General features: G+C 46.5%; 1 protein-coding gene across 1 annotated transcript in view; it reads left to right on the top strand.

Moving 5' to 3' along the window:
• The window catches only part of SKIC2 (SKI2 subunit of superkiller complex), a 48,845-nt gene extending 23,151 nt beyond the window's left edge, over window positions 1-25,694 (top strand). The window contains exons 16-29 of the mRNA XM_034421467.3: window positions 57-269; window positions 1,384-1,494; window positions 3,689-3,800; window positions 5,127-5,245; window positions 6,368-6,505; window positions 7,669-7,806; window positions 10,471-10,575; window positions 13,507-13,669; window positions 16,136-16,262; window positions 17,852-18,062; window positions 20,029-20,139; window positions 21,579-21,797; window positions 22,710-22,850; window positions 25,356-25,694. Of these exons, the coding sequence (XP_034277358.2) occupies window positions 57-269; window positions 1,384-1,494; window positions 3,689-3,800; window positions 5,127-5,245; window positions 6,368-6,505; window positions 7,669-7,806; window positions 10,471-10,575; window positions 13,507-13,669; window positions 16,136-16,262; window positions 17,852-18,062; window positions 20,029-20,139; window positions 21,579-21,797; window positions 22,710-22,850; window positions 25,356-25,556 (2,109 nt within the window). The 3' untranslated portion in view covers window positions 25,557-25,694. The remainder of the gene's footprint in view (window positions 1-56; window positions 270-1,383; window positions 1,495-3,688; window positions 3,801-5,126; window positions 5,246-6,367; window positions 6,506-7,668; window positions 7,807-10,470; window positions 10,576-13,506; window positions 13,670-16,135; window positions 16,263-17,851; window positions 18,063-20,028; window positions 20,140-21,578; window positions 21,798-22,709; window positions 22,851-25,355) is intronic.
• The last annotated feature ends 911 nt before the right edge of the window (window positions 25,695-26,605 follow it).

Genomic DNA, 26,605 nt, shown 5'->3' with positions numbered 1-26,605 from the left:
CGGGAATAGGGGAAGGAAAGATCTAGTCCTGGAGCAAACATCTGGAATTTCCACAGGACAAGAACATCTGGCTCTCCCTCATTGACATGCTGCGCAAGAAGGACCAGCTGCCGGTGGTGGCCTTCACGTTCTCTCGCAACCGCTGCGACGAAAACGCCTCCATGCTGACCACCATCGACCTGACCACCACGACGGAGAAAAGCGAGATCCACGTCTTCTTCCAGAAGTGCATCTCCCGACTGAAGGGTACCGATCGGCAGCTGCCTCAGGTGAGAGAAAAGGAAAAGGCTACTAGGGGGTGTCACCTTGGCAGCATAGCCAGGATGGGAGCTGAGCCTCAGGACCTCGGTGGTTGCCAAGAGGAAGAGGAAGTCAAGGGGCCCTAACGGTGGAGAATCACACTGGAGGTGCTTGATGGATCGATAACAGATCACACCTCATCCCTGCCTATCTTTTTTCCTCCCTCCCCAGCTTTATACCATCTTTTTACGATAATTTTAATCACGTCTTTGCTGCTAGATGTATGTATGTATAGTTTATTGCTTTTAACCTTGTAAGCCGCCCAGAATCACCTTGCAGTGAGATGAGTGGCAAACAAATTTGGATAGATGGATAGAGTGGGGTGGGCTGGGGTGGGGTGGGATGGGATAGGGAGTTATGGATGGATTGATGGATCGAAGGATAGGATAGATAAGATAGATAGGAAGGAAGGAAGGAAGGAAGGAAGGAAGGAAGGAAGGAAGGAAGGAAGGAAGGAAGGAAGGAAGGAAGGAAGGAAGGATACATAGGTAGGTAGATGGAGGGATAAGGTAGGATAGGATAGATAAGATAGGAAGGAAAGAAGGAAGGAAGGAAGGATGGATGGATGGATACATAGGTAGATGGAGGGATAAGGTAGGACAGGATAGATGAGATAGGAAGGAAGGAAGGATACATAGGTAGGTAGGTAGATGGAGGGATATGGTAGGACAGGATAGATGAGATAGGAAGGAAGGAAGGAAGGAAGGATGGATGGATACATAGGTAGATAGATGGAGGGATAAGATAGGATAGATAAGATAGGAATGAAGAAATGAAGGAAGGATGGATACATAGGTAGATGGAGGGATGGAGGGATAGGGTAGGATAGGATAGATAAGATGGATGGATAGGTAGGTAGGTAGGTAGATGGAGGGTTAGGGATAGGATAGATAAGATGGATGGATGGAGAGAGAGAGAGAGAGAGAGAGGGATGTGATGATGATGATGATGATGATGATGATGATAAATGTATTAAAATCCTCTCTAGCACCAGTCCTGGATTTCAGCATAAAATTAAGTTTAATTAAATTGAATAACATTATTACTAAAAAAAACCTCATTTGTGGGATTTTTTTCCCTCAGGTTCTTCACATGGTCGACCTTTTGAAACGTGGGATTGGGGTGCACCACAGTGGCATTCTGCCCATCCTCAAGGAGGTTGTGGAGATGCTTTTCAGCAAAGGCCTTGTCAAGGTAGGTGTAAGAGTTCACCAGGCTGAGCCCCCTGGGGGTGGGGGGGTCAAATGCATCATCAGTTTGGAGTTTCTGTGCCCCCCTAAAAGACTTAAGTCCAGTTCTCCCTTGGAGTCTCTTGAATCTGGCACCAATTTGCCTCGACCGTTAGTAGATCAGATTCTTGTGTACAGGTAGTCCTCCACTTACGACCACAATTGAGCCCAAAATTTCTATTGCTAAGCGAGATAGTTGTTAAGCGAATTTTGCTCCATTTGTGACCTTTCTTGCCACAGTTGTTAAGTGAATCGCTGCAGTTGTTAAGTTAGTAAGACGGTTGTTAAGTGAATCTGGCTTCCTCATTGACTTTGTTTGTCAGAAGGTCGCAAAAGGTGATCACATGACCCCGGGACGCTGCAACCGTCGTAAATATGAGTCAGTTGCCAACGTCTGAATTTTGATCACATACTCCTGGGGGATGGGGCAGTGATAATAACTGTGAAAAACAGTCATATGTCATTCTCTTCAGTGCTGTTGTAACTTCAGACTGTCACTAAATGAACTGCTGTAAGTCGAGGACTATCTGTATAGGTAGCACAGAATAAACTTAATGTCAGCTGTTCCAGAAAAACCTCTGCTCCAATTAAAAACTCTGAGGCAAACATTTTCTCAAAGTTCCATTTGTTAGAGTAGGTATATTGTAGTGGGAGGTTTCAAAATTTTTTACTAGCGGTTCGGTGGGTGTGGCTTGATGGGCGTGGCATGGCATGGTTTGGTGGGCGTAGCAGGGGAAGGATACTGTAAAATCTCCATTCCCTCCCCACTCCAGGGGAAGGTTACTACAAAATCCCCATTTCCTCCCGATCAGCTGGGACTTGGGAGGCAGAGAATAGATGGGGGTGGGGCCAGTCAGAATTTTTACTACCGGTTCTCCGAACTACTCAAAATTTCTGCTACCGGTTCTCCAGAACTGGTCAGAACCTGCTGAAACCCACTTCTGGTATACTGGCACATCTTGGGAAAACCTGAATCTGAGAGTTCCAGGTTTTCCCTCAGTAAATCGAAACCGTCCCTTCACTCATCAGTCGATCACATGCTCCAATCACCATCCGTTCCATCTCGAGACAGCACTCCAATCACTCCTTCTCCAGATGCAGGCTCCTCCTGACGTTGACCAACGTGAAGAATGCTATTTTGTCTAAATACAAACCCTCAAATAAATCTCCCCTCCTACTTTCCCACACACGAGAAGGTGGCAGCTTGGAAGCTTCCGGCCTAATATGGCTTCCAAAGCTGACACTTGTTAATACTTTTGACCCAATCCTGGCTCCTGAGAGAACGTCCCATAGACCAAACCTCTCCAATCTTGTGCCTCCAGATGGTTTGGAGCATTCCCACGTTCCCCTGTCTGGAATGGGATAACTCAAAACGGCCAACTTACCATGGGACAATTCGCCGCGGCCAGTTCACCACGGAAAAAAATTCGCTACAGGACCATTCAACCATTTCATTTAATTATTTAAAATAAATTTTAAAATATTTTGGTCATTCTCGTTTCATTCTGTCCCTCCTTTCGCATCTTTTCTTTAATGGTTCTATTTCACGATTTCTTTGATATCGTGTAATTTTTGTTCTACGGCGAATTGTCCCTTGGCGAGTTGGCCGTGGCAAGTTGTCCTAGACCAGGGGTGTCAAACTCAAGGCCCCGGGGGCCAGATCCAACCTGCGGGGCACTTAGATCTGACCCACATGGTCACCGGGGAAACAGCAAAGGACCGGCCTGCAGTGCGTCTACCAAAGAAAACAGAGCGCGGGAGTGCTGCAGGTGACCCTCTCAAGCTCCGTTTCCGCTGGCATAGGGTTGCAGGAGGCCGTTGCAGCTGAAACGGAGTTCGGGAGCCCATTTTCGCTAGCGGAGAGCTCAGGCTGCCATAGGAGCCCCCCACACGAGTGACGTCGAGCTGGCCATGCCCACCCCGGCCCCCCAAGGTCAAACACAGCCCTGATGCGGCCCTCAATGAAATCAAGTTTCATACTCCTATCCTAGACCCTCCCTAGTCATTGGACTGGAGGACTATGCAGTATTCACTATACAAATGAAGTGTAATTCTGTGGAAAGTATCAGTCAGAGGAAAGCTGCTCTAAGCCAATCTGGTTTATTGCCAAGAAAAACAGGTGGCATCTCCCCATCTTTCTCCTTCCTTTCGGGTTCTAGATCCTCTTCGCCACAGAGACTTTCGCCATGGGGGTGAACATGCCAGCAAGGACTGTGGTTTTCAATTCTGTTCGTAAACATGACGGTGCTAATTTCCGGGACTTGGTACCAGGTAGGAATGGAGAGGAGCATATTTTATGGTGCCCCTTTTTTACGAGGGGTACGTGGGTGTTTATAAGTAGAATGGCCAGAGGTTCCACAGACAAAACATCTGTCTTCCCTTCCCTTGCACATCATCTCCCACTTCCTACCCCCAGCTTTTCCCCTTTGCTAACTGTTTATCTTGTTACTCTTCCTGCTGGCTGCCACGAAACCTTTAAAGATGGCATGTCCCACAGAGCTGCCCTAGAGCTATTGGGATTTTTTCTTTTTTTGTAGGCAAAAAGCCAGCAAGCCAATTTATCTCAACTGTTTATGATATTTTGGGGGGCGCTTTGAGACTGGGAACATATATACAGCAACCACAGCATGGCTATGCTGGTCTCTTCTCCGAAGGAAAGCAAAAGTGGACTATCATTTTTAACTGCGGAGCCCTGTACGTCAGGAGGCTAAAGCAATTAAGAAGATGTTGGATAACCATTTGTCTGAAGTGGTGTAGGGTTTCCTGCCTGGGCAGGGGGTTGGACTAGAAGACCTCCAAGGTCCCTTCCAACTCTGCTATTCTATTCTATTCTATTCTATTCTATTCTATTCTATTCTATTCTATTCTATTCTATTCCATTCCATTCCATTCCATTCCATTCCATTCCATTCCAATGTATTTCAACCTTGGGCACTTTTAAGATGTTTGGACTTCAACTCCCAGAAATCCCTATCCAGCATGCCAAAATTCTGGGATTTAAAGTTTGAGCATCTTAAAAGTGGCCAAGGATGAGAAACACTGGGCTAAAAGGATAAAATTCTAGCAAAGTACAGGTAGTTCATGACTTGCTACCACAATTGAGCCCAAGTGAAACATTTGTTCAATGAAGTTTTTGCCCCATTGTACAACCTTTCTTGCCTCAGTTATTAAGTGAACCGCTGCAGTTGTTAACTTAGTGTCACGGTCGTTAAGTGAATCCGGCTTCCCCATTCACTCTGCTTGTCAGAAGGTCACAAAAGGGGATCACATGACCCCATGACATGGCATCTGTCATAAATATGAATCAAGTTGCCAAGCGTCTGACTTTCAATCACGTGAGCATGGGGCTGTTGCCACGGTCGTAAGTCTGAAAAGCGGTCGCAACTCACTTTTTTCAGGGCCACTGTAACTTTGAATGGTCACTAAATGAGCTGTTGTGAGTCGAGGACGACCTGTATACAGAGATGAGGTTTCAGCTGTCAGTTTTGCTGAGGCAAAAATGAAACTCGTGGTGTTTTTCCTTCTGGATATCGATCCCTTACTTGATGGCAAGAGTGGTTAACACCACACATCTCTCTTTCTTCCGTGTCCTGATAGCCGAATACATCCAGATGGCAGGCCGGGCTGGACGTCGAGGTCTCGACACAACTGGGATGGTGATTATTCTGTGCAAAAACCAAGTGCCTGAAATGTCCGACCTTCACCGCATGATGTTGGTGAGTGATTGGTGTGTGTTTGTCTTGCTTAAATTGCAACAGGCAGCAACTGCAGTTGCTTAAGCTGTAAATGAATCCGTCGTAACAGAATAACAGAATTGGAAGGGACCTTGCAGGTCATCTAGTCCAACCCCCACCCCCACTCCCCGCCCAAGCAGGAGACCCTACACCGTTTCTGACAGACGGCAGTCCAAACTTTTCTTGAAAGCTTCCAGTGATGAAGCTCCCACAACTTCCGAAGGCAACTTCTGTTCCATTGGTTGATTGTTTTCAGTTTCAGAAAATTTCTCCTTATTTCCAGGTTGAATCTCTCCTTGTTCAGTTTCCATCCATTATTCCTTGTCTGGCCTTCAGGTGCTTTGGAAAAAAGCTTGATCCCTTCCTTTCTGTGGCAGCCCCTCGAATATTGGAACATTGCGATCATGTCTCCCCTGGCCCTTCCCTTCTCTTCACTAGACTAGCCATGCCCAGTTCCTGCAACTGTTCTTCATATGTTTTAGCCTCCAGTCCCTTGATCATCTTTGTTGCTCTTCTCTGCGCTCTTTCTAGAGTCTCAACATCTTTTTTTATAGTGTGGTGACCAAAACTGGATGCAGCATTCTTACTAAGGCTTTATAGTGGTCTTAGTACCTCACGTGATCTTGATTGAATCCCTCTGTTAATGCAATTTAGGATTGCGTTGGCTTTTTTGGCTACTGTTGCACACTGCTGGCTCATATTTAATTGGTTGTCCACTAAGACTCCAAGATCCCTCTCACAGCAGGCTTACTGCTATTAAACCTGGTTTCACCCAGTTTATACGTGTACTTTTGGTTTTTCTTGCCTAAGTGTAAGACTTTACTTTTTCTCTACATTGAATTTCATGTTGTTAATATTTGGGTTGAAATTATAGCCAGTGATAAATATCCTCCTTCTGGCTGAGGATGAAAGTTTATTGGAACCTCATTAAGGACAGAGAACAGACACACCCTTCTGGGTCCAAAAACCTGGATGTTTCAATCCAGATAATCCTCGATTTACAACCGTCATTGGACCCAGAACTACAGTCATAAGTTGTGGAGGTTGTTAACCAGATCGCCATGTGACTGCCGCCAATTGTACGACCTTTCTGTTTCCTTTCAGGGCAAGCCTACTCGGTTGCAGTCCCAATTCCGCCTGACGTACACCATGATCCTAAACCTGTTGAGAGTGGAGGCACTCCGCGTGGAAGACATGATGAGGAGAAGCTTCTCCGAGTTCCACACCCGGAAAGACAGCAAGGTGTGATGGATAGGAGGGGGGAAATTGAAATAGCTCCTGGAAAGATGCTTGAGAGGAATCCAGAGAAGCATCCTAAACTTTTCTGAGACACAACAGTTTGAGGCGGAGGGAGGACAATGGAAAAGAAGTGTGTGTTAGAAGGAATCTCCCATTTTTAAGACAGGAGGGTGCCTGGAAGAAAATGGAGGATGACTGAGGAGATAATAGAGGAGCAGAGGAGGAAAAACTGTACAAATCTGTAGAATGGAATGGAATGGAATAACTTTGAATGTACACTAATTGGCATACATTAAAATGAAATTACATTGCATACAGCTCTCAAAGGGTCTCCACCTCTAATATAAACATAAACATGACTGACGAAAGAAAGAAAGAAAGAAAGAAAAAGAAAGAAAGAAAGAAAGAAAGAAAGAAAGAAAGAAAGAAAGAAAGAAAGAAAGAAAGAAAGAAAGAACCCAGATATATTATATGACACAGAGAAAAGAGATGGAAGTCCATCTCTAAAGTCAAGAACAGGAGTCTGCAAACTTGGCAACTTTTAAGATTTGTGGTCTCCCAGAATTCCTCCATGCCGGCTGCCAAGTTTGGAGACACACATACACACACACACCCGTCAAAAAGATGAAGCCTAAACTGCTGTAGACGATTGAGTCCCTCCAGCTAGCAGTGGTTTTCCAAGGATGTAGTAAAGACTTGTTCTCATTTGGCATCAAGGACTGAATTTTGAACTTGCTGTGCAGATATCAGTTGCTCCTCCAGATCACCTGGAAGACCCCAAAATATTTCCTTCTATGGTGGCTGCGATCACCTGATATGCTAGCGCATTAAACCATTGGGCTGGGTCCATGCAGCATGCTGAATCTGCATTTCAGCTGTGTTCACACAACACTTGGAGCCACAGTAGTCAATCCTGGTATAGCCTCACATGTTTTGTGAACTCGGCTTCTTTATGTTAAATCAGGGGTGGGCACCTGTGGACTTCAACTCCCAGAATTCCTGGGACAGCCAAGCTGGCTCAGGAATTCTGGGAGTTGAAGTCCACAGGTTGTAAAAGAGCCACATTTGCCCACCCCTGTGTTAAATGGTTGGAACTAGGTGGGAAGGAGAAGGCAAAGAGTTGGGCGCTGTATGACTTTGCTCCACCATCTGCATTTCCTCGCCAGGTCTATGAACACAGAATCGCCCAGCTGAGCAGTATGTTAGCCAACATGGAAGTGCCAGACACGTCAAGGCAGCTTGGTGACTTACAGGAGTATTATTCTGTAGTCAGAGAACTGCGAGAGATACGGGAGCACATTCAGGTACTGACTGGAAGAACTGGGGCATAAGGTTCTTTTCCACCTCGTGGTATGTATGTATGTATGTATGTATGTATGTATGTATGTATGTATGTATGTATTTATTTATTTATTTATTTATTTATTTATTTATTTATTTATTTTGTCGCATTTCTATGCCGCCCAACTCCCAAGGGACTTGTCGTCATTCAGATCCTGGGCAAGGATCATTCGAAGACAGTCTTTCCCCCTGAATCTGAGTATTATTCTGTAGTCAGAGAACTGCGAGAGATACGGGAGCACATTCAGGTACTGACTGGAAGAACTGGGGCATAAGGTTCTTTTCCACCTCGTGGTATGTATGTATGTATGTATGTATGTATGTATGTATGTATGTATGTATGTATGTATGTATTTATTTATTTATTTATTTATTTATTTATTTATTTATTTATTTATTTTGTCGCATTTCTATGCCGCCCAACTCCCAAGGGACTTGTCGTCATTCAGATCCTGGGCAAGGATCATTCGAAGACAGTCTTTCCCCCTGAATCTGGTATCCTGCTGTTGAATTGGGGCTGCAGACCTGCTTATTGTAGGAGTTCCTAATACAAGTCGAGGAAGATGCCTTTAGAACAGGAGTCACCAACTTTTTGGACCTCAGGGACCACTAAATTCATAATTTTAAATCCTGCGGACCACTAATATGATCTGCCTAATGACCGGTTGGGTGGGCGTGACTAGGTGGTCATGTGACTCTGTGGGTGTGGCCAACCCGACGTCACTCACATGGAGGGGTGCCTCGCCAGCCTCTACTCGCCCCTCCCCTCCCAGCCATTCCTCGCCTGCCCGCCCGGGTTCCTTAGGGCCACAACAGGAAGCAGTTGTTGGAGCTAAGCAGCCATCACGAGAAAGAGTTGGCAAAACAGCTGGCTCAGTTCAAATTGGATCTGAACAGGAAGGAGGCTCAGCAGAAGCACCTCACTGAGGACTACGAGCATAGGCTTTCCAAGCAGAGGGAAGACCTACGGGAGTGCAAGGTCAGGTACCGGTACCTGGAGGCTCAAAGGACTGAGATGGTCAGCCAGTTACAGGCCATGATGCTGTCCCACTGGAACTAGGCCCTCCAGCTCTTTGCCACCAGCGGCACTTCCTTCTAGTCTTTGCCCAAAGCCGCGCACCAGGAGGCTGAAGCAGACTCCAAGTCGGAATTTCTGCCCCCCTCCGACCCGCACAAAAAGACCCCAAAGGGGGAGACTCTCTGCAACAACACAACCGTTCATTGCACATATCCGGCCCAGGGACCGTAGTTTGAAGACCCCTGATTTAGTGCAATATAAAAAATGCAAATAATTTTCTCGCGGACCACCAGTTGGTGACCGCTGCTTTAGAAGGTATTTTTGAGGTGGGTCTCGCTAAAGTATCTTGCCCAGGATTCAGCTTCGGCATGTGACGGGTGTGACCCAAGCCAAGATGTCCGCCTTTATTTCAAGGTGGAGGCAACTGTTAAGTCTCAAAATTCCCTTCCCTTGAGACACTGCAGTCGGGATCCATCCCATCTTACTCAAATTGGGTGGAAAGGAAAGTTCCATTCCAGTTTTCTCCAATGTTATCCTTTCCAACTTAAATCGTATTCAGCCATCATGTCCACCATTAATGGTTGGGATTGATGAGAATTGTGGTTTAATCTCCCTTAGGAAAGAACAAGGTTGGGGGAAGAAACTGGAACGATGAATCCTCCTTCTTCGAAGTCCACTTAGGGGTGGGAAGATGCATTTCTTGCCTGGGTTTCTCCCTCAGAAGTCCTTGATGCTCTCCTGAGCTTGCTTGTTTTCTTGCCCTAACTAGGGAACATCACTGGCACTGATGATGTTACCTACCCGTGTTTTCCCGAAAATAAGACCCTGTCTTATATTTTTTGAATCCCAAAATAAGAACTTGACCTTATTTTGGGGGAGGTCTTATTATTTTGGGGCACATGGAGCAAGATGTAGCTCCTCTTGCCGTCTTACCTGATTTCCAGTTCTGTGTTTAAATATTTTCAGGGAGGGCTTATTTTTGGGGGGAGGCTTATTTTAGCGCATGCGCTCAAAAGCCCGATTGGACTTATTATCAGGGGATGTCTTATTTTCAGGGGAAACAGGGTAAGTAGTAGGGCAGCTGCACCCAGAGGTGGGTTTCAGCAGGTTCTGACCAGTTCTGGAGAACCGGTAGCGGAAATTTTTAGTTCGGAGAACTGATAAATACCACCTCTGACTGGCCCCGCCCCATCTATTCTCTGCCTCCCGAGTCCCAGCTGATCAGGAGGAAATGGGGATTTTGCAGTATCCTTCCTTCCCCTGCCACGCCCACCAAGCCATGCTCACAGAACTGGTATTAAAAAATTTGAATCCCACCACTGGCTCCACCACCCCCGCATCCCCATCCTACCTTAATTTTTACCCATGCACCCTGGAGTGGGTGGGGTTTTAATTAGGGCTTATTTTGGGGGGGGGCAGGGCTTATATTGGACACGTGTAAAAATCAAGCTAGGACTTACTTTTGGGGTAGGTCGTATTTTCGGGGAAACACTGTAGTTAGATAATGAAATGTCTACAAGAAAAAAAAGCAAGCTCAGAGAGCACCAAAGACCCCTCATGTCAACCCCAAGCTACAAATATTCTCCTTTATGGGTTTTCTCCCTTTCAGAGACGAGTAATGGAATCGATGAACGGATTGAAAGCCCTTTCTGTGGGACGAGTGATTGTGGTGAGCAACCAAGAGCACAAGAATGCCCTGGGAGTCATCTTGCAGGTAGGTCCCACCGTTTCCACATTGCTCCAGACTGGTGCAATGGAATGGGAACTATTTAGCCCAGCGTTGGGCACTTATGGCCCTTTTATGACTTGTGGACTTCAACTCCCAGAATTCCTGAGCCGGGCCATATTGGCTCAAGAATTCTGGGAGTTGAAGTCCATAGGTCATAAAGGAGCCCTAGATGCCCAGCCTTTGATTTATCCCACACTTGGCTAAGGAACTCTGACTCATTCAGCCCTCTAACCCAGTATTCCTTAACCTTGGCAATTTTAGCATATATGGATTTCAACTCCCAGAATTCCCAGTCAGAATACTGAAGAAACACTTCTCTAACCTGTCTGTATGTGCTCTTTGTATCTGTATAGTATTTTTTTTAAAAAGGCCTAATAAAAGGAGTGCTGATTTAGCAATTACTTCATTTAGCAACAGTACATTGTTAACAACACTGATGAAAAAATAACTTTGTGGCCAGTCCTCTCGTTTACGACCTTCGCAGAACTGTAAAGCAAAGGAAAGCCGAGTCTAAACACAGTCAGTTTCCCTTAGCAGCTGCATCCCTCAGTGACCGAATTGCCAGTCCCAATTTGTGGTCACTAAACTTGTACAGGATTCATGCCATGATAAAGGTAACAGCTTGAGTTGAAGTTTGGCTCTTGTCCATCTAGATCACGGGTGTCAAACTCGCCACGTCACATTGATGTCACGTGATGCATCGCAACGTTTTTTGCCTTCACAGAGCTGGGGTGGGTGTGGCCTGTGCGTGACACATCCGGCTCGCGGGCCGCCAGTTTGACACCCCTGATCTAGATCAAGAGTCCCCAACCCCTAGTCCGTGGACCAGCACTGGGCTGTGGCATGCCAGAAACCGGGTGGCACAAACAAGCAAAACCCTATCTTTTGTTGTTTTGTTATCTCAACTATAGCTCCAGGATTCTCAAGTCTCTCATTCAAATGCTGATCAGGCCAGACTGTTCAGTATTTATTTATTTATTCAGTCAGTCAGTCAGTCAGTCAGTCAGTCAATCAGTCAGTCGTTCATTCATTCTATCAAGACTGATTCGCACTTTCACCTACGTTTTTCCAATGCTTGACAATAACAGTGAGGGATGGAATATCAGGGTGGGAAAATGGTATTCAAGCATCCATCGGCTTCCTTGAGACATTGCTGGCAGCTCAAGGACACCCCGAGCAAGTGTCCCAGCTTGACTGACTGTTTCCCATAACAAAATGTACAGGAGTGATTGGTGGATGTTATGGACAATGGGTGGTCCATAGAGAAAAGGGAGAATTAACTACTGTATTTTTCGGAGTATAAGACACACCTTCCCCCCCCCTAAAAGGGAGTGAAAATTTAGGTGCGTCTTATACACTGAATGTAGCCCCGCCCACCCACTGGCCCCCACCCTTTGGCCTCTGCCTCCCAGCAATTTACCTCCTTGCAGCAAGCAGCAAGAAGGAACAGCCCATTTCAGCTTCAACGCAGCCTAATTAGCACAAGTTGATTGTCCGTTGGATGCCTCCTGACTCTCAGCTGTTTTGCACGGGCCTCTGCTACTTGCTGCAAGGAGGTAAATTGCTGGGAGCAGATTTTTTTTTTTCTTGTGCTAATCAAGCTATGCTGGAAACGAAAATGAAAGTAAAGCAGGCTATTTGCTGTTTGCTGCAACGAGGCAAAATTGCTGGGAGGCAGAGGCAGATTTTTTTTTTCTTGTTTTCCTCACCAAAAAAGGTAGGTGCGTCTTATAGTCCGGAGCGTCTTATACTCCGGAAAATACGGTATGCTTGCTTTTCCACGGGAAACCCAGAGCTGGTTTTGCTTCTTCTGAATCAGTGTGGTTTATTGAGTAAAGTTTTATAACTCTGGGTAAAATAATGTCCCAGGAGTTCCTTTTTCTGGATTCGCCAACTAGACAGTTGACACATTCATTCATTCATTTATTCATCCATCCATCTATTTTTTGAGATAGCCAGAGTTGATGGCGATATTAATTGGATGAGGCCCTCCTAAATGATCCACAGTTCTCAGGCAGCAGCATCTCCTTTTACAAATAAGGCCTTGTAGCTCGCAGCTTCCTATCTTGTGAGGCAATTTTTACTTTTACTTTTACTTTACTTTTACTTTTATTTAATTTGTATACCGCCCTTCTCCCGAAGGACTCAGGGCAGTGAACAGCCAACAATAAAATACATACATACAAAATTTAAAAAACAGAACTAAAATTGAATTAAATAATTTGACCCAGACAGATTAAAACCCCAATCAACTTAAAACAGATTTAAACTTTGAAAATTAAAAGATATTAAAAATATTAAAATATTAAAATTGTTTAAAAAGAGGGAGAAAGTTAGGCCAGGCCCGCCTGGCGAAATAAAAAGGTCTTTAGAGCGCGGCGGAAGGTGTGCAGATCTGGGATCCTCCGTATCTCCGGGGGGGGCTCGTTCCAGATCGTAGGTGCCCCCACGGAGAAGGGTCTCCCCCTGGGGGCCGCCAGTCGACATTGTTTGGCCGACGGCACCCGGAGGAGCCCTTCTCTATGAGAGCGTACCGGCCGGTGGGAGGCTATTGGTGGTAGTAGGCAGTCCCGCAAGTATCCAAGTCCTGAGCCATAGAGCGCTTTAAAGTAACCAAAACCTTAAAGCGCACCCGGAAGACCACCGGGAGCCAGTGCAGCTCACGCAGGAGGGGTGTTACATGGGAGCGCCATGTCGCTCCCATTACCACCCATGCGGCTGCACTCTGCGCCAGTTGGAGCCTCCAGATGCTCCTCAAGGGGAGCCCCATGTAGAGAACGTTACAATAGTCCAGGCGGGAGGTGACGAGGGCATGAGTGACCGTGCGTAATTTTTCTCCCATAATTGGGGCCAAAGGTGGAAAATGGGGATGTAGTCCTGCCTAGTGTGAAAGATCTCGACCCCTCCCTCCTCCAGGTTTCTTCAGACGCAGCCAATCGGGTCTTCAGCGCTTTAGTGATGTGTGAGAAGAACTCCATGGAGCGGGACCTGGCTGAAGGCCAGGAGTTGAATCGTCCTCCATCTGCTGAGGTGCCTCTGCCCGAGGATCTTCTCCACACGAAGCTCTTCCTTCCTGAAGGTAAAGTGATGGAGAACTCAGAACAGGAAGTCGTTTGGGGGCAGGAGGTTGAGGAAGGAGGGGCAGAATTCATCGAGCAGGGAAAGTCGATAGGATCTCAGTAAGCTAATGCACAAGCATAATTGTGCCTCTTATATACAGGTAGTCCTCGACGTACAACAGTTTGCTTAGTTCAAAGTTTAGTTTGCTTAGTTCAAAGTTACAACGGCACTGGAAAATGTGACCACCGTTTTTCACAGTTACGACCTTTGCAGCATCCCCATGATCACGTGATCAAAATTCAGATGTTAGGCAACTGGTTCATACCGTAGTTTACAAACTTTATTGTGTCCCAGGAGCATGTGATCCCCTTTTGCGACCTTCTGACAAGCAAACTCAGCAGGGAAACGGGATTCAATTAACAAGCAGGCTACTAACTTATTGTAGGAAGAAATATCTTTCTGGGTTCAGCTCCAAGTGGGGAAAAAGACACTGGAAACATGGAGACTGCTTGGAAAGATGGTTTAATGGTGGACAGGATCCCATGGTTTGAGTTCCTGAACAGAAAAGAGGGGAGATGCTGCAAGTCCCCGGGTTTTATGCACTCTCTGGCTTTGAACTTCCTGGGGCCCCGAAAGAGTATCCTGATTGGTTGTCTGACTCCCAGGGGGTGGGGGGGGGGTCTTAGCTAGTGTTGCTGGCTGATGTAATCTTCCCAGGTGCAATGTGGTGAGTTTCTGTTGCTAGATGGGTCCTATTGTGTTGCAGATGATGGTCCATTGACAAAGATTGGGTTTCTGCCTCTGCCCCATTGACAAAAGTGTGGGAGGCAGGAAGGTGGGAGCTGCTTTGTCTTTAAAACATGCTTCTCCATTTCTCATACAGGGAAACATAATATTCTGCCTTTTTAATATTTCCTAAAATATTTCATTCTTCTAGGAAAGGGGTGGGTGCTAACTTCCTACAGTATCAACTGCAACGATTCACTTAACAACTGTGGCAAGGAAAGTCATAAAATGGGGCAAAAGTCACTTAACCAGTGTCTCATTGAACAACAGAAATTTTGGGCTCAATTGTGGTCGTAAATCAAGGACTATCTGTATTTCAAACTTTTGAAGAATTTGGAGGAAACAAAATTCCCCCAAAGATTGCTGACAAGATTGTCCTCCAGGAGAGTTATAAACTGAACAGCCCTGACTTCTCGTACTCCCAAATCACAGCTTCTCAGGAAAGCTGCCCGGTGTCAGACGTGGCCCAACTTGGTCCCTTAGGAAAGAAACACTCTCGACTCCATTTGTAGCAAAAAGGTTACTTTTACTAAAAGCCAAGTGGTTACAGTAGGCAAAATCAGAACTAAGAGTTTGAGCATTTCAAAGGTGCTTTTTCTTTGAAGACATTTCGCTTCTCATCCAAAAAGCTTCTTCAGCTCTGATTGGATGGTGGAGAATGGAAGGATTTATACTCCTTGCAGACAGCTGGTTGTTTGCATTCTTTTAGCGGGTCTCTAAGATCACCTGAGGTTTATCTGTGTCATCAGGGTCACCTGAGTGGTGCAAATGGGTGTGGAGCCTTCTTGGAACTGTTGTAAGGACTGTGTGGTAGACTGGAGACAGATTATGTCGTATCCCTCCTCCTCTGTTGAGAGAGGGTTGTTCAATTTTGACGTAGATGGCCTCTTTGACCTCTCTTTCAAACCAGCGGTCCTCTTTGTCCAAAATGTGGACTTTGCTGTCTTCAAAAGAGCGGCCTTTGTCTTTTAAAAGCAGGTGGGTTGCTGAATCTTGTCCTGATGGGTTTGTTCTCCCATGTTGTGCCATGCGTTTATGAAGTGGTTGTTTTGTTTCTCCAATGTACAGATCTGCACATGGCTCACTGCATTTTGCTCCATATACCACGTCGCTCAGTTTGCGTCTGGGTATTTTATCCTTGGGGGTAGACGAGCTTCTGCCTTAGTGTATCCTTGGGTTTGAAGTGGGCACGTATGTTGCACTGGCTAAAGATCCTCCTGAGCTTTTCTCAATATTCCTGCAACGTATGGAATGACAACGTTGCTTCGTTTATTGTCTTCTTCATTGTCTGTTATGGAGGAGCTCCTGTAGGGTCTTTTTTGAGATTTAATGTTAAGAGTTTGAGCGCGAAAATTTCCCTAGTTAACTTTCCATTCCCTGGCCCACCCTCCTGTTATCACCCCATTGTCCAGTCACATTCAGAGAAGATAAATTTTGGTAACTATCCCTGCTGAGGTTGGTGGGATGGATAGGCGCTGCCTTCCATTCCCAGGACCACGGCCTTCAGACGTCTCGGGACGCTACGACTTACTGCTTTCCTTTTTTCCCAAATCTTCCTTTCAGGTTCCCCCTGTTTCCTCCATGCCTTCCCCAGCTCCCTCCCCACCATAATGTGTGGCAGACCGACATCTAGCTGAGCTCAGAGTTGAGCGAAAGATGGCAGCTCTGACACCCAGACTCTTTCTCCTCTCCCTCACAGGCCCCTGTGGACACACCATAAAGAAACTGGGCCCCGCAGATATTCTGGGCATCACAGCGAAAACCCTCCGTGTTAATGCCGAGCGTATCTTGGAGGATTTCAGGAAACGACAAATGCCCAGGTTCAGGTGAGCTGAGAAGTGAAATTTGCCATTTTCTACTCATTCCTTCCAATCCGGCAAGAGGGCCCTGCTTCGGATGCCATCCGCTGTATTGTTAAGTTGCCCGGAATGATTCGTTTCAGATGGGTGGCTTTTATAAGTCAAATAAATAAATAAATAAATAAATATGCCTGGGAAATGGCGTTTGCATGTAAGAACTTGGGAGGACCAGCGTTCCTCAATTTTTTTATTCCAGCAGTCTGGAACTTAGTTCTGGCAAGTTAAAAAAATAAAAAGTGTAACAAACCAATTGGGCGGATACACATCCTTGATTTTTTTCTCTCACAATTTCCCTCAGTTTTTCTCGGTTTCTTCTTTGAAGCTGGTTGCCAAATGTTTGGAGTGGATCCTCTCTTTGTTAAATGTGTTCCTCTCACACAGTAACATAGGAAAGCAGACCCCCGTTATGCCCAAACATCTTTTTAAAGAGTCAAAATCTTGCAATTGTAGGTTACAGGTAGTCCTCACTTAGCGACCATTCACATTATGACCGATGACCTCAGAGTTAATTATGAACTGATTTCAAACTTCTGATGGCTGCACTAACACCAACACACACACACACATGTGGTTATATGATTGCATGTTGGCAGCTTGGCAAACAGCACAAATTTACAGCCATTTGCAGTGTCCCACAGTCAACATAGCTGTTATTTGGGGCATTTTTTGCTGATTTCCGGTGTCAGTTTCTGGCAAAAAACAACACCCATCGGGGAAAATATTTCTGCTTGATTACCGTGGCATTCATTTAACAACCGTGGTGTTCGCTTAACAATCACAAAAATGTCACAAAATTAGGTGCGGTCATGTGGTGACCTACTTAATGACTGCCACAACTTACAACTGTAGCACCAGGGTCAATTACAGTCATAAATTGAGGACTTCTATAAAACTACATGAAAGTTGGTGATCTCGCAGTAACTTGGACCTGGCTGAAAGATTTAGCTAGCTTTTTTGTTTGGTGGGTTTCACACTCATGATCCCGAAGTTGATATGACTTGGAATACAAGGGAGATTTTGGAAGGATTCAAGGCACCCAGTTACAGGAGACACTGATTTTCAAGGGTCAGGCGTTAAAAACCTACTGTCATCATCATGACAGTATGACCCCATAATCCAGGGGTGTCAAACCCAATTTCATTGAGGGCCATATCAGGGCTGTGGTTGACCTTGGGGATGGCATGGCTGACTGGGTGGTTGTGTTTCCTCTTTACAATGGGTAGACCAGGCCGAAGTGACGCGGGTAGCTTGCTAGCCGGATCTGACCACACCGGCCTGTGGGCCTTGATTTTAACACCCCTGCCGTAATCCTTTGTGCGGTGGAGTCTGGATAACTGAATGGAGCTGAGTGAATTTTGGCCGGATACCCTTCCTGTTGCCAGTGCGGAGTTATATTCAGCAGATACAGTATATGCTCATCGTGCCCAGAGAGAGAGAAATATCTGCCGCTACCTAGGATCGAAATCACAGCCTCCTGATTGTGAGGCGAGAGCTCCATCTCTAGGCCACCGCACCACTCATTAAAAAACCTACTATGGCCTCCTTATTTTCCTCAGGAACGACCCACCTGGACCGTCAGCGGCCACAGCAACCCAGGAGCTGCTGCGTTTAGCCGAGGGCTCTCCGGAAGGCCTCCCCCTTCTGGATCCAGTGAACGACCTTCAGCTGAAGGATCTGGAAGTCGTAGAGAGCATAATCCGGGCCCGCGGTCTGGAGGAACGTTTGCCAGAGTTCCAGTGTGTCCACAGCCCGCTCTTTCACATAGAGGTCAGTTCAGGGCCGGCATTTTGTGGGCAGCTTTGGAAAGGAGGCAGGGCAGAGGGCACCATCTTCAGAGTAATAACTGAGTTGGAAAGGACCTTGGAGGTCTTCTAGTCCAACCCCCTTGGTGCAAGTTCAAAAGGAACGGGAGCGAGGAGTGTGATTGTGATCCAGAGTTCTGCACAATTGCCAGCCTCCTTGGCACTCTCTCCTGATGTTGCCCCCCCTCCCCCTCCCCCTTCCCATCTCTTTTTTCAAAAACAGGAAACCGCACCTGTTTACCAGGAAACTATGAGTTTAGCAGCTGCTCCAGCCTTTACATTTGCCTCTTTCTTGTTTTTGGTTTGTGTTTCTTTAATTAATATCATTTTTGTTCTTTTTCAAGCCCTGTTGATGCTGTTGGGATGGTTTAATGTATTGGGTTTTTTTTTTTTCTTTTGCCTTGTGAACTGCTCTGGCCTCTGCTGGGAAAAACAGCAGTGTAGAAATAAATTAAAAACCGCACAGGATTCGGTAGACGGCAGGTAGCACGTTGTCCCCATTTTAACTTCTCACACCTAGCAAATGCAAAGACAATGTATTCATTCATATTAATTCCAATTTTAAATCTATACATATCTATCATTTATCTATCTATCTATCTCTTTCATTTCTTTCTTCAATTAATATGATTTCTTCAATCATCTATCTATCTATCTTTCTTTCATTTCTTTCATTTCATTTCTTCAATTAATATGATTTCTCCAATCATATTCCTATCTATCTATCTATCTTTCTTTCATTTCTTTCATTTCATTTCTTTCTTCAATTAATATGATTTCTTCAATCATATTAATCTATCTATCGATCTCTATTTCATTTCTTTCTTCAATCTGTAAATTAGTTGCAGTTGGCCAGTTGCAGAATCTCTGAAGGTTTTCAAGAAAAGATTGGACAACCATTTGTCTAGGACAGGGGTCGGCAACCTTAAACACTCAAAGTGCCACAAAGGTCCTAACTGGAAGCCTCCCATTCAATTCTGGAGCCGACCAGAAGTCCGCTTCTCCCACCATAGAGTCTCCTCCTAGCGAGGCTTCCTTTTTCCTCTACCTGTCCTAACCGAAAGCCCTATCAATTGTGGAGCTGACCGGCAACAGGGAGCCACAGCAGAGGGATGAAAGAGCCACATGCGGCTCCAGAGCTGCGGGTTGCTGACCCCTGATCTAGGATGGTATAAGGACTCCTGCCTTAGGCAGCAGCTTGGATTACAAGACCTGTAAGGTTCCTTCCAGCTCTATGAATCTATGACTCAGCTGGTCTTTCCCACTCCTATGCTAGGGGCTTGGATGCTCTCTAAGGCAAAGCTTGGAGACAGGAGTCAGAATAACAGTTGCAAGAGACCTTGGAGGTCTTCTAGTCCAACCCCTGCTCAATCAGGAAACCCTACACCATTTCAGACAAATCATTGTCCAATCTCTTCTTGAAAACTTCTAGTGTTGAAGCATTCACAACTTCTGGAGGCAAGTTGTTCCACTGATTAATTGTTCTAACTGTCAGGAAATTTCTCCCTGGTTCTAAGTTGCTTCTCTCCTTGATTAGTTTCCACCCATTGCTTCTTGTCCGGCCTTCAGGTGTTTTGGAGAATAGCTTGACTCCCTCTTTTTTGTGGCAGCCCCTCAAATATTGGAACATTGCCATCATGTCAACCCTAGTCTTTTCTTTTCATTCGTCGTGTTCTTTGACAAACAGCAGCTCTGTTTGGGTTTCCTACGAATAAGGAATTGCAGCCCAGACGTAGGGATGAAACTCTTTTCTGGAAAAATTAACAAATATTCAGACAGGTTCGCCCCAGCCTGTCCTCTTCCAGTTGCGTTGAAAAGCATTCTTTCCTCCACACCATGGTCGCTGGGGATGTGATCATTCTGCACAAGAGGGCTTCAGATTGGCTTACATCCCTTCTCTCACCTTTCCGATCTCCTTCCTCCCTCTCTAGTTTGTACGCTTCCGAGAGCGCCAGCGGGTGTTGGACGAACTGGACCAGCTGCGCTTCCTGCTGTCGGACCAGTCCCTTCTCTTACTGCCTGAGTATCACCAGCGCGTCGAAGTGAGTGCCTCTCTGCAGTTGGATCAAACCGATGACTTCAGAAATTAAGAAACGGAGAAACGGAGTTCTCGTGTCTTGTGCAGAGCTGGGCCAAGGGTCAACCTAGAGAAATCTTGCCAATGTTTTATGGTCATTTGACCTCCTGCAGCCTTTCTCCTTCTCCCAAAAGGTTCAGCGGGGCTCCTCGGCCACAAAAGATGCTCAACCAGCCTATATAGTTGAACCTGGCACAAACTCAGATGCTTGTATTATTTGTGGACAGAGCAGAGGCCACATTTTGGGAAAGAGGACTGCATGTTTTCAAGGGTCTTTTTTTGATCTTGAATTTTGCTCGTCCCTGCATCATTTCCCCCTAGTCAACTCTCCATCTCTTCTTCCTGGCCCCCTGCCTTCCCCCGAATTCGCAGGCAAGGCCTCCACTTCTTTGGGTAGGAAATGGCTATTGAACCTGGTACAGCATTCAACTTAAAAGTTGAAGTTGAGCCGTGGTGGCACAGTGGTTAGAATGCAGTATTGCAGGCTAATTCTGCCGACTGCCAGGAGTTCGATCCTGACCGGCTCAAGAATTCTCTGTGTTCTAAGATTTAAGTCTAAATTGCTAAGTGTTTCTGAAATATTGAAAATGTACCACAGTGGTTACCCTGAGGAACTGAAGTCTGAGGGACCAATTCTAGCAGTCCTCCAATGCTCTCACTAGAAAGCATTTTTGTAATGGGGTACTGGCCCAATTTGACACTATATAAATATATTGCGCCATGGTGACGCAGTGGTTAGAATGCAGTACTGCAGGCTAATTCTGCTGATTGCGACTGCCAGCAGTTTGATTCTCACCGGCTCGAAAGGTTGGCTCAGCCTTCCATCCTTTTACCGAGGTCGGTAAAACGAGGAGCCAGATTGTAGGCGGTAATATGCTGACTCTGTAAACCGCTTAGAGCAGTGGTTCCCAACCTTTGCGGTTTGGCAGCCCAGCTGGAGGAGGGAGAGAGGGGAACTGGGCTGTGCGAATTGTGGGCCTGCATTCACGCGCAGGCAGCTCTTGTGCAAGTGGCGGGTTGGCACGCACTAGCGCAGCTCAACTGCGCGAGTGGCTGGTCAGCACACACACAAGTGCCCGCCGGCCCACTGCTTGCACAAGTTGAGCTGCCTACCCACTTGCGCTCGCTCCAGCCATCCACTCGCACGACCCAATTCTGAATAGGCTGCAGCCTTGTGGTGGGCCCTGACGCAGAGGTTGGGGACCCCTGGCTTAGAGAGTGCTATAAAGCACCATGAAGCAGCATATCAGTCTAAGTTCTGTTGCTATTGCTACAGCATGGCCCCCATGGTGAATTCTTGTCAATTTCATGGAATCGTCAAAGGGAGACTGTTCTCTTTTGTTCCCCAAGCCAGAGGTCGAGCTATTTGGTTTTTTTTTCAGTCTCCACTTCTGGTCACTTCAGGTCTTGCGTTCCCTGGGCTACATCAACGAAGGAGGAGCCGTGGAGCTCAAGGGGAGCGTGGCCCGTCAGATCAGCAACCATGAGCTGCTCCTGACGCAGCTGCTTCTGGACAATGCCCTGACCGACCTGCGGCCCGAGGAGATCGTGGCCTTGCTGAGCTGCACGGTGTGCCAGGTCCGCACCCAGGTGGAGCCTCAGCTGCCCTCTGTCCTTCAGAAGGTGAGTGGGGAGCGGGAGATGGGAGGGAAGCGGGACACAAGGGAGGACCTGAGTTGCCATTTAGGCTTCTTCCTCTCCTCCGAGTCTTAGTCTGCCACCGACATCTCAGGGTTATTGGCCTCCTGATGAGATCCAAATAGGCTACTACTATGAGAACTAGCATATGCGGCAAAAGAAACTCCTGGCACATTATTTTACCAAGAATATAACTTTACTGATAGATGAGTGGTGCAGTGGCCTAGAGGTGGAGCTCTCGCCTCACAATCAGGAGGCTGTGAGTTTGATCCTAGGTAGCAGCAGCAGGTATATATCGCTCTGGGCACAATGAGTAAAATATCAGCTGTGAACTCTGCATTGGCGACAGGAAGGGTATCCGGCCAGTAAATACTCAGCTCCATTCAGTTGCCTGACTCCACCCCGATGTAAGAGATTATGGTGTCATTAAAAGAAATAATAATAATTAATAATAATAATGGGGTTGTTAAAACAAATAAAATAATAATAATAATAATAATAATACTTTACTGATAGATCCATATAGACATAGTAGAAGCATAGCCAGTTCTGAAATTTTCGCACAAAAAACTGAATAGTTAAAAATCTCCCTTTCCCCCCACCCTGTGGGCCACCCACTGTCCATTGTCCACCAATCCAGTGCAATCTCTTTGTTTTGGGAGACAGTCCGCTCAGCTCAGAAGACTCTCATCGTTCGACCTTGAGGTGTCGAGACTCTCCCAGGCCACAGGCGTGGAGAGAGAATTCCTCATTTCCCTCCAGGCCACCCATACCTTCCAATCACACCCCTCCCTCTTCCGTGTTGTCTGGCTGCGAGCAAAAGCTCCCAGCGAGTCGTCCATCTCATTTAGTGTCTCCTGGACGGATCACCACCTTCTCTCCCTCTTCCTCCTTCAGGGCATAGAGCACATCCGCTCGGTAGCCGAACAGATCGCCCTGCTGCAGCGCAAGTGTGGCTTGCAAGAATCGATTGAGGATTTTGTGGAGCAGTACAAATTCGGGCTGGTGGAAGTGGTTTATGAATGGGCCCGTGGCATGGTAAGGTTTAAGGCTCCACCCCTTTCCTTCCCACTTTGAGTTATGTTTATTTGTTTGTTTTATTTGACTTGTATACCGCCCTACTTCCAAAGGACTCAGGGCGGTGAACAGCCACAAGATAAAAACACATAAATACAAAATTTAAAAACAGAATAAAACCGAATTAAATAATTTGGCCAAAGACAGATTTTAAAATACCCCAATAAGTTAAAACCAATTAAAATTTGTATTTTAAAAGGGAAAAAAGGGAAAAATTAGGCCAGGCCAGCCTGATGGAATAAAAAGGTTTTAAGAGCGCAGTGGAAGGTGCGTAGATCCGGGATCCTCCGTATCTCCGGGGGGAGCTCATTCCAGATAGTAGGTGCCCCCACAGAGAAGGCTCTCCCCCTGGGGGCCGCCAGTTGACATTGTTTGGCCGACGGCACCCGGAGGAGCCCCTCTCTATGAGAGCGTACCGGCCGGTGGGAGGCTACTGGTGGCAGCAGGCGGTCTCATAGATAACCAGGTCCTAAGCCAGTTATCTCATCCCACGGGGACCATGTTTCCCTCTCTTACTCTTAAGGCGGACAAAGCTCCCCTGTTTGTGAAACTAGTAGCGCATGATAGTTTCTTTCCTATGGTTGACCATTTGGAGCTTTGGGGCAGTGCGACAATGTAAAACAATGAGGTCAAAACCCAAGGACAAGTAATAGAAAAGGGATGATTGCCTTTGGACCATCCAGCGGACTGGTCATGGTCGTCTCAAAGATACTTTTTCAAAAAATAACTGGGCTGTCTGTACAGATTCTCACTCATGTTTGTCCCAAAGGTGCTTTTTCAGGAGGCAACTGGACTTTCTTGGGGGGGGTTTTTTGAAGATGTTTCACTTCTCATCCAAGAAGCTTCTTCAGCTCTGACTGGATGGAGGGGAATGGAAGGATTTATAAATCCATTCCATCCTTCCATTCCCCACTGTCCTGTCAAAGCTGAAGAAGCTTCTTGGATGAAAAGCAAAATGTCTTCAAAGAAAAAACCAAGTCCAGTTGCCTCCTGAAAAAGCACCTTCGGGACAACTGGACTGTGTTTTTTCTTGAAGACATTTCGCTTCTCATCCAAGAAGCTTCTTCAGTTCTAGACTGAAGCATCTTGGATGAGAAGCGAAACGTCTCCAAGGAAAAACACAGTCCGGTTGCCCTTTGAAAAAGCACCTTCGGGACGACCGTGACCTAGATGACTGACAATCTCCATAGCCATTGGTTACATGATTTAGATTTGGATGCGTGGCAACTGACTCACATTTATGGCAGTTGCAGTGTCCCACCGGGGTCATGTAATCCCTTTTTATGACCGTTTGACAAGCCAAGTCAATGGGGAAACTAGATTCGTTTTTACATCTGTATTACTAATTTAACAACTGCAGTGATTCACTTAACCAATGTGGCAAGAAAAGTCGTAAAATGGGAGAAAACTCACTTAACAAATTTCTCACTTAGCAACATAAACTTTGGGCTCAGTTGTGGTCATAAGTTGAGGACTACCTGTAATGCAAAGGCAGAACTGAAATTCACAGGCCAAATCCCTAAGTGAAAACTACTTTTCCCTGCAATGATTAGAATGCATGTACGGCAGGCTAATTCTGCTGACTGCCAGGAATTCGATCCTGACAGGGCTCAAGGTTGACTCAGCCTTCCATCCTTCCGAGGTCGGTAAAATAAGGACCCAAATTGTTACCTTTAACCACTTAAAGGTAAAGGTAAAGATTCCCCTCGCACATATATGCTAGTCGTTCCTGACTCTACGGGGCGGTACTCATCTCCGTTTCAAAGCCAAAGAGCCAATGCTGTCTGAAGACATCTTCGTGGTCATTTGTCCAGCATGACTAAACGCCAAAGGCGCACAGAACGCTGTTACCTTCCCATCAAAGGTGGCCCTTATTTTTCCACTTGCATTTTTTACGTGCTTTTGAACTGCGAGGTTGGCAGAAGCGGGGACAAGTAACGGGAGCTCACCCCGTTACGCGGCACTAGGGCTTCGAACCGCTGAACTGCCGACCTTTCGATTGACAAGCTCAGCGTCTTAGCCACTGAGCCACTGCGTCCCTTACGTAAACCAGTTAGAGGACTGTAAAGCAGTGGGAAGAGGTATATAAATCTAATGCTATTGCTATTAGGCACTTCCTATTCCTGGTGCCCCTGCCCGCCCCCGCCCCCCCATCATCCTATCAATCTCCAAGATGTTTTTGAAATGGCCATTCTGGTTTTAGCCCGGCTCGCAGCTGTATTCTTCTCATAGCAAGGCAACTTCAAATGCCATCTTGGAGAGCCATCTTCACTTTTGTAGCTTCCTCCCCCCCACCCAAGCACTTCCCCTCCCTCTCTCTCTCTCACACACACATACACCCAGACCAGTTTTATGTCAGATTGGTACCAAACGGCCAGCGTCAGGTGGCGGTTCTGACAAATCGGGTGCGCTTAAGTCCCGAGCACCAGCTCCAAGATTTTTTTTTTTCCTCTCCGTCCTCCTCAGCCCTTTGCCGAGATCGCCCGCCTGACCGACGTGCAGGAAGGCATTATCGTCCGCTGCATTCAGCGCCTGGATGAAACCTGTCGCGAGATGCGCAACGCTGCCCGGGTGACGGGGGAGCCGACCCTGCACGCCAAGATGGAAGCGGCCTCCAACATGATCAAGAGAGACATTGTCTTTGCCGCTAGCCTCTACACCCAGTGAGGGTGGGGAGATGCTGGCTGGACTGTGGATCCATTTTGCCAATCCTGGGAAGTTCTCACTCCCTTATTCTGACCTCTAAGAGGTTTTGCAATGCATCTGCAGATCTAAACAATAAAAATATGTCCTTGTCCCAAACAAGCAGAGTTGGTCGCCTGTCTTCATGTATGAGCCGTGGTGGCGCAGTAGTTAGAGTGCCGTACTGCAGGCTACTTCTGTTGACTGCCGGCTACCTGCAACTTGCCAGTTCAAATCTCACCAGGCTCAAGGTTGACTCAGCCAACCTTGAGTAAAGCACTGTGAAGCGGTATATAAGTCTTAACTGCTATTGCTAGTAAAGCCGGGGTCCACAACCTGTGGGACATGGCCCACTATTAAGGGGTTTGCAACTGGGCCGTGGCAAGTGCGCACACACGCACGTCCTTGCTTGCGCGAGCAGGGACTAAACACATGTTCACGCACTCCATTTGCGTGAACGGCAGGCACGCTGTTTATGGAATTGTTGTGCATACGTGTGCCTGCCAGCCACTTGCATGAACCAACGCCTCCCCCCCACCCCCCGGTTGGTCCGCAAAGCCCAAAACGTTGGGCAACTCTGCAGTAAAGGATGTGGCCCTAATAGGTTGAACGCCTCTTTCGTTGGACAGAAAGATATTCCACCTTCTCTCTAGTTTATTGACCTCTTTATGCTGATCATATTGGATTCTGTGTTTGTCCAGAAGCTGTTGGTTGGTTGGTATTTTTTCCATAGCAACAGCACCACCACCCCCAAAATATCCCAAACTTCTTGCACTGACACAAAATATAATATGCACAAATATAAAAGGAGGCAGCAGGAAGAGAGGTCTGGTTTAATAAAAATACCTGTGAGGAGGGACTGAAAACTTTAGATGACCCCAGGTGGAACTTGAGCTGCCTTGCAGCCAAAGAGCGGAAAACAAAGCTGGTGGGAGTTCAGAAATGCATTAAAAGAATTCTATGTTCTAAGATTTAAGTCTAAATTGCTACGTGTTTTTTGAAAAAAATATTGAAAATGTACCACAGTGATTAGC

This window comes from Pantherophis guttatus, chromosome 2 (genome assembly GCF_059756535.1).
Source record: "Pantherophis guttatus breed Tessera chromosome 2, ASM5975653v1, whole genome shotgun sequence".
Taxonomy (NCBI): domain Eukaryota; kingdom Metazoa; phylum Chordata; class Lepidosauria; order Squamata; family Colubridae; genus Pantherophis; species Pantherophis guttatus.
The sequence above is the reverse complement of the archived record's forward strand: the minus strand, read 5'-3'. Positions and strand labels throughout refer to the sequence as shown.